The 8,404-nt window shown below is 51.9% G+C and overlaps 1 protein-coding gene across 2 annotated transcripts in view; it reads left to right on the top strand.

Moving 5' to 3' along the window:
* Positions 1-8,404, top strand: part of LOC139542910 (zinc finger protein 512B-like) — a 61,418-nt gene that overhangs the window by 23,069 nt on the left and 29,945 nt on the right. For both annotated transcript variants that reach the window (XM_071348882.1, XM_071348883.1), the window contains exons 4-8: positions 2,337-2,416; positions 3,797-3,925; positions 6,613-6,785; positions 6,873-7,129; positions 7,250-7,321. In XM_071348882.1, coding sequence (XP_071204983.1) covers positions 2,337-2,416; positions 3,797-3,925; positions 6,613-6,785; positions 6,873-7,129; positions 7,250-7,321 — 711 coding nt within the window. The remainder of the gene's footprint in view (positions 1-2,336; positions 2,417-3,796; positions 3,926-6,612; positions 6,786-6,872; positions 7,130-7,249; positions 7,322-8,404) is intronic.

The following is an 8,404-nucleotide window of genomic DNA, read 5'->3' as shown; positions in this document are numbered from 1 at the left end:
GTGTGTGCGTGTTTGTTGGGAGGGGTGTGTGTGTGTGTGTTTGTTGGGAGGGGTGTGTGTGTGTGTGTGGTGTGTGTGTGTGTGTGTGTGTGTGTGTGTGTGTGTGTGTGTGTGTGTGTGTGTGTGTGTGTGTGTGTGTGTGTGTGTGTGTGTGTGTGTGTGCGTGCGTGCGTGCGTGCGTGCGTGCGTTTGTTGGGAGGGGGGTGTGTGTTTGTGTGTTTGTTGGGAGGGGTGTGTGTGTGTGTGTGTGTGTGTGTGTGTGTGTGTGTGTGTGTGTGTGTGTGTGTGTGTGTGTGTGTGTGTGTGTGTGTGTGTGTGTGTGTGTGTGTGTGTGTGTGTGTGTGTGCGTGCGTGCGTGCGTGCGTGCGTGCGTGCGTGCGTGTGTGTGTTTGTTGGGAGGGGGGTGTGTGTTTGTGTGTTTGTTGGGAGGGGTGTGTGTGTGTGTGTGTGTGTGTGTGTGTGTGTGTGTGTGTGTGTGTGTGTGTGTGTGTGTGTGTGTGTGTGTGTATGTGTGTGTGTGTTTGTTGGGAGGGGGGTGTGTGTGTGTGTAAACAGTTAAGTTAGACAGCCATCATTGAGAGAGCTGTTTATGCCAGAAGAATATCATCAGTTTCCCTGCATCATTACCATGGAAGATTACATGTAATCCATCTACCTTTTCTCATGTTTACTGAGAGTGATTGAGGGCTGAGCAAAATCCCTGTGCTAACAGGTGTTTCAGTATGAATAATAATGACTCTTACACTTCTGTAATTCTTTCAGACAGACACAGGCCCTGATCTAGATGGGAGTTCTCTTTTAATAGTACAATCAAGGCCTGTTTATTTGTCTCAGGACTGATAAGACAGTGGACGTTGAAAGGTGACTAGATGTATTTGTTGGGATCTTTAGACTGGGACTAGCCTGGGACATTTGTTGGAGGGACAAAGTCTTCCCTTCTCCCTCCTCTCTTCCTTTTCCTCTACATCCTCCCCTCGGTCTCTTTCCTCACCCCCTCTATCCTCCATCACACTTTCCTCACCCCTCTCCACTCTTCCCCCCTATGAATGGTGGAGTATCAGATGGAGGTCACTGTTTAGGTCTCCCCCTTCACCTCTGACCCCCCCCCAAACTGTAGTGTAAGAGAGTGGAGGGCTAATAGAGAAGAGATGTAATTGTGGGAGAGAGGGGTGGAGGTAAGGTGGAGGCCTGCCCTCCTTACCCAGGGAGAGAGGGGTGGAGGTAAGGTGGAGGCCTGCCCTTCTTACCCAGGGAGAGAGGGGTGGAGGTAAGGTGGAGGCCTGCCCTCCTTACCCAGGGAGAGAGGGGTGGAGGTAAGGTGGAGGCCTGCCCTCCTTACCCAGGGAGAGAGGGGTGGAGGTAAGGTGGAGGCCTGCCCTTCTTACCCAGGGAGAGAGGGGTGGAGGTAAGGTGGAGGCCTGCCCTCCTTACCCAGGGAGAGAGGGGTGGAGGTAAGGTGGAGGCCTGCCCTCCTTACCCAGGGAGAGAGGGGTGGAGGTAAGGTGGAGGCCTGCCCTCCTTACCCAGGGAGAGAGGGGTGGAGGTAAGGTGGAGAGGGATTGAGAGGTAGAGAAAGAGAGAGAGAGAGAGAGAGGTGGGTGGGTGGGTGGGTGGGTGGGTGGGTGGGTGGGTGGGTGAGTGAGTGAGTGAGAGCGAGGGGAGAGAAAGAGAGAGAGAGAGAGAGGGTGGGTGAAAGCGAGGGGAGAGAGAGGGAGAGCGATTGAAGAAAGAGAGAGAACGAGAGGGAGAGAGAGTCCTCTGTGTGCTGTGTCAGAGGCTTCGGTGATTTATAGGTGATTTATTTGGCTCAGCAAATGGCCTTTACACACTTATGCTGATGCACGCAGGCATGGACGCACACACACACACACACACACACACACACACACACACACACACACACACACACACACACACACACACACACACACACACACACACACACACACACACACACACACACACACACACACACACTAAACAGCCTTTAACCCGCTGCCACAGCTGTGGCTACACTGGTTTTTAATATATCTTGAGGTGTGACTATTGCTCTGTTGCTGAGTAGGTATAATTTAAGCCTGTGAAGATTCAACTTTGTCCTTGTGACCAAGACACCCAAGTGTTTTTATCTATGCTTAGTTCCACAGTAATACAAACACTGAAAAATATTGACATTTGTTTGAACTTGAATGTGTTCCAAATGTGTTTTATTCTCCTGTCTGTCTGAGATGGAAGGGAGCTGTGTGTGTTGTGAACTGAACCAATGAAACAGGTAATAGTAATCCCAACTGTACCCCTTTCTCTATCTCCTCCACCACTCTTTTTTTCTCTTTCAGGTCCTCCTTGTAGTGAAAGAGGGGAGGGGAAGAAGAAGGGGCGTCCCAGAGCTGAAGTACAGGAGCTGAGGAGTATTCCTGTCAGTATCTATTATCCACCTACTCCTCCCTACTCCCTCCCTACTCCCCCCTACTCCCTCCCTACTCCCTCCCTACTCCCCTCTATTCCCCCCTACTCCCTCCCTAGTCCCCTCTATTCCCCCCTACTCCTCCCTACTCCCTCCCTACTCCCCCCTTCTCCCTCCCTACTCCCTCCCTACTTCTCCCTACTCCCTCCCTACTCCCTCCCTACTCCCCTCTATTCCCCCCTACTCCTCCCTACTCCCTCCCTACTCCTCCCTACTCCCCTCTACTCCCCTCTACTCCCTCCCTACTCCCCTCTACTCCCTCCCTAATTCCCCTCTACTCCCTCCCTACTCCCCTCTACTCCCTCCCTACTCCCTCCCTACTCCCCTCTACTCCCTCCCTACTCCCCTCTACTCCCTCCCTACTCCTCCCTACTCCCTCCCTAATTCCCCCCTACTCCCTCCCTACTCCCCCCTACTCCCTCCCTACTCCCTCCCTACTCCCCCCTACTCCCATCTACTCCCTCCCTACTCCCCTCTACTCCCTCCCTACTCCCTCCCTACTCCCCTCTACTCCCTCCCTACTCCCCTCTACTCCCTCCCTACTCCCCCCTACTCCTTCCTGCTCCCCCCTACTCCCTCCCTACTCCCCTCTACTCCCTCCCTACTCCCTCCCTACTCCCTCCCTACTCCCCCCTACTCCCCTCTACTCCCTCCCTACTCCCTCCCTACTCCCTCCCTACTCCCCCCTACTCCCCTCTACTCCCTCCCTACTCCCCTCTACTCCCTCCCTACTCCTCCCTACTCCCTCCCTAATTCCCCCCTACTCCCTCCCTACTCCCCCCTACTCCCTCCCTACTCCCTCCCTACTCCCCCCTACTCCCATCTACTCCCTCCCTACTCCCCTCTACTCCCTCCCTACTCCCTCCCTACTCCCCTCTACTCCCTCCCTACTCCCCTCTACTCCCTCCCTACTCCCTCCCTACTCCCTCCCTACTCCCCCCTACTCCCCTCTACTCCCTCCCTACTCCCCTCTACTCCCTCCCTACTCCCTCCCTACTCCCCTCTACTCCCCTCTACTCCCTCCCTACTCCCCTCTACTCCCTCCCTACTCCCCCCTACTCCCCTCTACTCCCTCCCTACTCCCCTCTACTCCCTCCCTACTCCCCCCTACTCCTTCCTGCTCCCCCCTACTCCCTCCCTACTCCCCTCTACTCCCCTCTACTACCTCCCTACTCCCCTCTACTCCCTCCCTACTCCCCCCTACTCCTTCCTGCTCCCCCTACTCCCTCCCTACTCCCTCCCTACTCCCCCCCTACTCCCCCCTACTCCCCCCCTACTCCCTGTGTAGGAGTGTGAAAGGCATGTGTATCTCATCTCTCCCCCTCTCTGCAGGCTAACATGATGGTCCAGTGGAAGGAGGAGTTTAAGAGGAGGTCAAGGGTAAAGTGTCCGTGTTCAGGCTGCTGGTTGGAGTTCCCCAGCATCTACGGCCTCAAATACCACTACCAACGCTGCCAGGGGGTGAGACATGACCCTCTACTCACCCCACCGTCTCTCTCCTCCAGTGTTAAACGGTATTCCGAAACTTCGGTACTTTTTCGATACTAGAACATGAAAAATGGCTCGGTACTAGAATTTTTGTTGCTTTCGGTACTTCTGTCGAACATGTCTCACGGATCACGTCTGTCTATCAGCACAGCCGATGTCTCCCTTACAGCGCGAGCTCACTCCTGCTCCACTTAGCCTGCACTGGGAGTCTGGGCTGCATCATGTTATCTCCTCACTCCTGCTCCACTTAGCCTGCACAGGGAGTCTGGGCTGCATCATGTTATCTCCTCACTCCTGCTCCACTTAGCCTGCACAGGGAGTCTGGGCTGCATCATGTTATCTCCTCACTCCTGCTCCACTTAGCCTGCACAGGGAGTCTGGGCTGCATCATGTTATCTCCTCACTCCTGCTCCACTTAGCCTGCACAGGGAGTCTGGGCTGCATCATGTTATCTCCTCACTCCTGCTCCACTTAGCCTGCACAGGGAGTCTGGGCTGCATCATGTTATCTCCTCACTCCTGCTCCACTTAGCCTGCACAGGGTGTCTGGGCTGCATCATGTTATCTCCTCACTCCTGCTCCACTTAGCCTGCACAGGGAGTCTGGGCTGCATCATGTTATCTCCTCACTCCTGCTCCACTTAGCCTGCACAGGGAGTCTGGGCTGCATCATGTTATCTCCTCACTCCTGCTCCACTTAGCCTGCACAGGGAGTCTGGGCTGCATCATGTTATCTCCTCACTCCTGCTCCACTTAGCCTGCACAGGGAGTCTGGGCTGCATCATGTTATCTCCTCACTCCTGCTCCACTTAGCCTGCACTGGGAGTCTGGGCTGCATCATGTTATCTCCTCACTCCTGCTCCACTTAGCCTGCACTGGGAGTCTGGGCTGCATCATTTTATCTCCTCACTCCTGCTCCACTTAGCCTGCACTGGGAGTCTGGGCTGCATCATGTTATCTCCTCACTCCTGCTCCACTTAGCCTGCACAGGGAGTCTGGGCTGCATCATGTTATCTCCTCACTCCTGCTCCACTTAGCCTGCACAGGGAGTCTGGGCTGCATCATGTTATCTCCTCACTCCTGCTCCACTTAGCCTGCACTGGGAGTCTGGGCTGCATCATGTTATCTCCTCACTCCTGCTCCACTTAGCCTGCACTGGGAGTCTGGGCTGCATCATGTTATCTCCTCACTCCTGCTCCACTTAGCCTGCACTGGGAGTCTGGGCTGCATCATGTTATCTCCTCACTCCTGCTCCACTTAGCCTGCACTGGGAGTCTGGGCTGCATCATGTTATCTCCTCACTCCTGCTCCACTTAGCCTGCACTGGGAGTCTGGGCTGCATCATTTTATCTCCTCACTCCTGCTCCACTTAGCCTGCACAGGGAGTCTGGGCTGCATCATGTTATCTCCTCACTCCTGCTCCACTTAGCCTGCACTGGGAGTCTGGGCTGCATCATGTTATCTCCTCACTCCTGCTCCACTTAGCCTGCACTGGGAGTCTGGGCTGCATCATGTTATCTCCTCACTCCTGCTCCACTTAGCCTGCACTGGGAGTCTGGGCTGCATCATGTTATCTCCCCACTCCCGCTGCACAGAAGTTAACACACCTGAATAATGCGACACAGCATGTAGAAATGTTGAAACTGTTAATTACTGTTCACAAAACAATGTCCATACAGGCTAGAACACTTTACAATTCAAGAAGATATCTTCGAGCTTTACAGGCTAGTTTTCCTTGCTAGCTTCCAGCTGAAGTTAACATCAATTCACTACCCTAGTAATTTGTGATAATATTCAAACCATAACGAAAAATATACTGATTTCAATGCTGATTGTCACCAAAACTTTATTAATTTGCTTAATCAGCCTCTCTCTCTCACATCTCTCCCAAATATCTATTGCCTGAGTGAACTGACTGTGTGTGAATAGGGCTCTGATGGGCCACACCCCTCTTGACTGGTGAATGATGTCATTACTGGTTAAAGAGACAGCGCACACTGTTATAAAAGAAGCTACTTCAATGCAAATGTTGATCAGTACAATAAATTAAGTCCCAAATTGAAAGGAAACATATTGTTTGTCATCTGTCGCACTTTGAAATCAGCCAAAACAAGCTCAATAACTCAATGCATGCTCCTGTATTGTGAATAGAACCAGGCTCCATCTTGATTTACCCGGTTTATCAATAGAGATATACCATTCAAAATAATGATTACCATTATGTTGTTATGTAGTTAGATTGTTAAGAACAGTATAGTTGATTCATTAATGCATACATGGCTATCTGAAAAATGTTGTAAAGATGTCCAACGATTGAACAGAACAGTAGCTGAGTTAATCTGTCTGCATCAAGGGCCATTCTGGGACTTTGGCTAATATGCCTTCTGTTTCTGCCATGGTATCGTTTTGGTATTGTGATTGTATCTAGTATCGTGATACTAAACCTGGTATTGTGACAACATTACTCTCCTCTCCCACATCGCCCGTCCTCACCCCTGCCTTTTCCCTCTGTTGACCACTCTCAGTGGTTCGAGGGGGTCTACATATTTAATGTCAATCTGTACACCTGTTGAATTAGATTTGTCTACTTTAGACTAATCAATATCCTTCTGTTTCTTCTCTTTCTCTCTTTTACTGCCTCCCTTTTTTCTCTGTCCTCCAGGCAACCCTAGCGGAGAAGTTGAGTCATGGCTGTCCGGACTGTGAGGCGGTGTTCGCCACTAAGGTCCGGCTCCAGAAGCACAAGCTGTGGAACCACCCAGAGAGGGTTACCGTGGAGACCAAGGCCGAGCCCAAACTACAGAAGACCCCCGTGAAGGGGGCCGCCAAGAAAAGGTAACCTGGGTCGGGGATTTTCACCACAACGTTAACTTACCCTGTCGGCCTAGGTTTAGATTGTACCCTTGTGTCTGCTCTGTCCAGGCCTATGGAGATTACTTCCCCATCGCCAGTGTTCTTCAAAGTGAAGAAGACCCAGGATGTGTCTAGTCCCTCCCAGAATGGGGAGTGTTCCCCCCAGAGGGGGGAGAGGAAACAGCACACACACCCCCAGCCCCCTCAGCATCAGGCCTCCTCATCTGACACCTCCCCCAACACTCCGGATGGCAGCGAGAGCGATGGTGAGGGGGGAAGCCTCCTCCCACCGTATCCAGATGAAGACCCTGAGAGGACAAGGCACAGTAAGATTAAAATATTATGACTAGTAGGATATTTTGTTGCCTTGTGAGGGTGCAGTCCAGTGGAAATGGGGGCCCAGTGTGTTTGACCGTTTCTTGCTCTCTGTTCTCCTCATGAGCCAGGACGGAAGCAGAAAACTCCTAAAAAGTTCACTGGAGAACAGCCCTCCATCTCTGGGACGTTCGGACTGAAAGGTAGACCCTTCTGCATTTCTCATCTCACAGCTTCTCTCACTTGCTGGAAATAGAAGTATTCTCTACTGGGTCATTGACTAGGCATGAGAGTCTGCACCTCCACAGTGTGTATTAGTGGCAGTGTGATAGTGTCCTCTGTGTTAATGTGAGGACTGTAGAGGTGTTTCATATCCTCATTCAGTGAGCCAGTCTCGTACTCTCTATTTCTCTGTTGTTCTCATCTCCCTGCCTCCTCTCTCTCTACCACTCTCTCTTTCTCTGTTCTCATCTCCCTGCTTCCTCTCTCTCTACCAATCTCTCTTTCTCTGTTGTTCTCATCTCCCTGCCTCGTCTCTCTCTACCACTCTCTCTTTCTCTGTTGTTCTCATCTCCCTGCCTCCTCTCTCTCTACCACTCTCTCTTTCTCTGTTGTTCTCATCTCCCTGCCTCGTCTCTCTCTACCACTCTCTCTTTCTCTGTTGTTCTCATCTCCCTGCCTCCTCTCTCTCTACCACTCTCTCTTTCTCTGTTGTTCTCATCTCCCTGCCTCCTCTCTCTCTACCACTCTCTCTTTCTCTGTTGTTCTCATCTCCCTGCCTCCTCTCTCTCTACCACTCTCTCTTTCTCTGTTGTTCTCATCTCCCTGCTTCCTCTCTCTCTACCACTCTCTCTTTCTCTGTTCTCATCTCCCTGCCTCCTCTCTCTCTACCACTCTCTCTTTCTCTGTTGTTCTCATCTCCCTGCCTCGTCTCTCTCTACCACTCTCTCTTTCTCTGTTGTTCTCATCTCCCTGCCTCCTCTCTCTCTACCACTCTCTCTTTCTCTGTTGTTCTCATCTCCCTGCCTCCTCTCTCTCTACCACTCTCTCTTTCTCTGTTGTTCTCATCTCCCTGCTTCCTCTCTCTCTACCACTCTCTCTTTCTCTGTTGTTCTCATCTCCCTGCCTCCTCTCTCTCTACCACTCCCTCTTTCTCTGTTGTTCTCATCTCCCTGCCTCGTCTCTCTCTACCACTCCCTCTTTCTCTGTTGTTCTCATCTCCCTGCCTCCTCTCTCTCTACCACTCTCTCTTTCTGTTTCGTTTTATTGTTCTCTCTGTGTATTCC

The sequence above is a fragment of the Salvelinus alpinus genome, chromosome 17 (genome assembly GCF_045679555.1).
Source record: "Salvelinus alpinus chromosome 17, SLU_Salpinus.1, whole genome shotgun sequence".
In the NCBI taxonomy this organism is placed as follows: Eukaryota; Metazoa; Chordata; class Actinopteri; order Salmoniformes; family Salmonidae; genus Salvelinus; species Salvelinus alpinus.
This window is presented reverse-complemented; position numbering and strand designations above follow the sequence as displayed.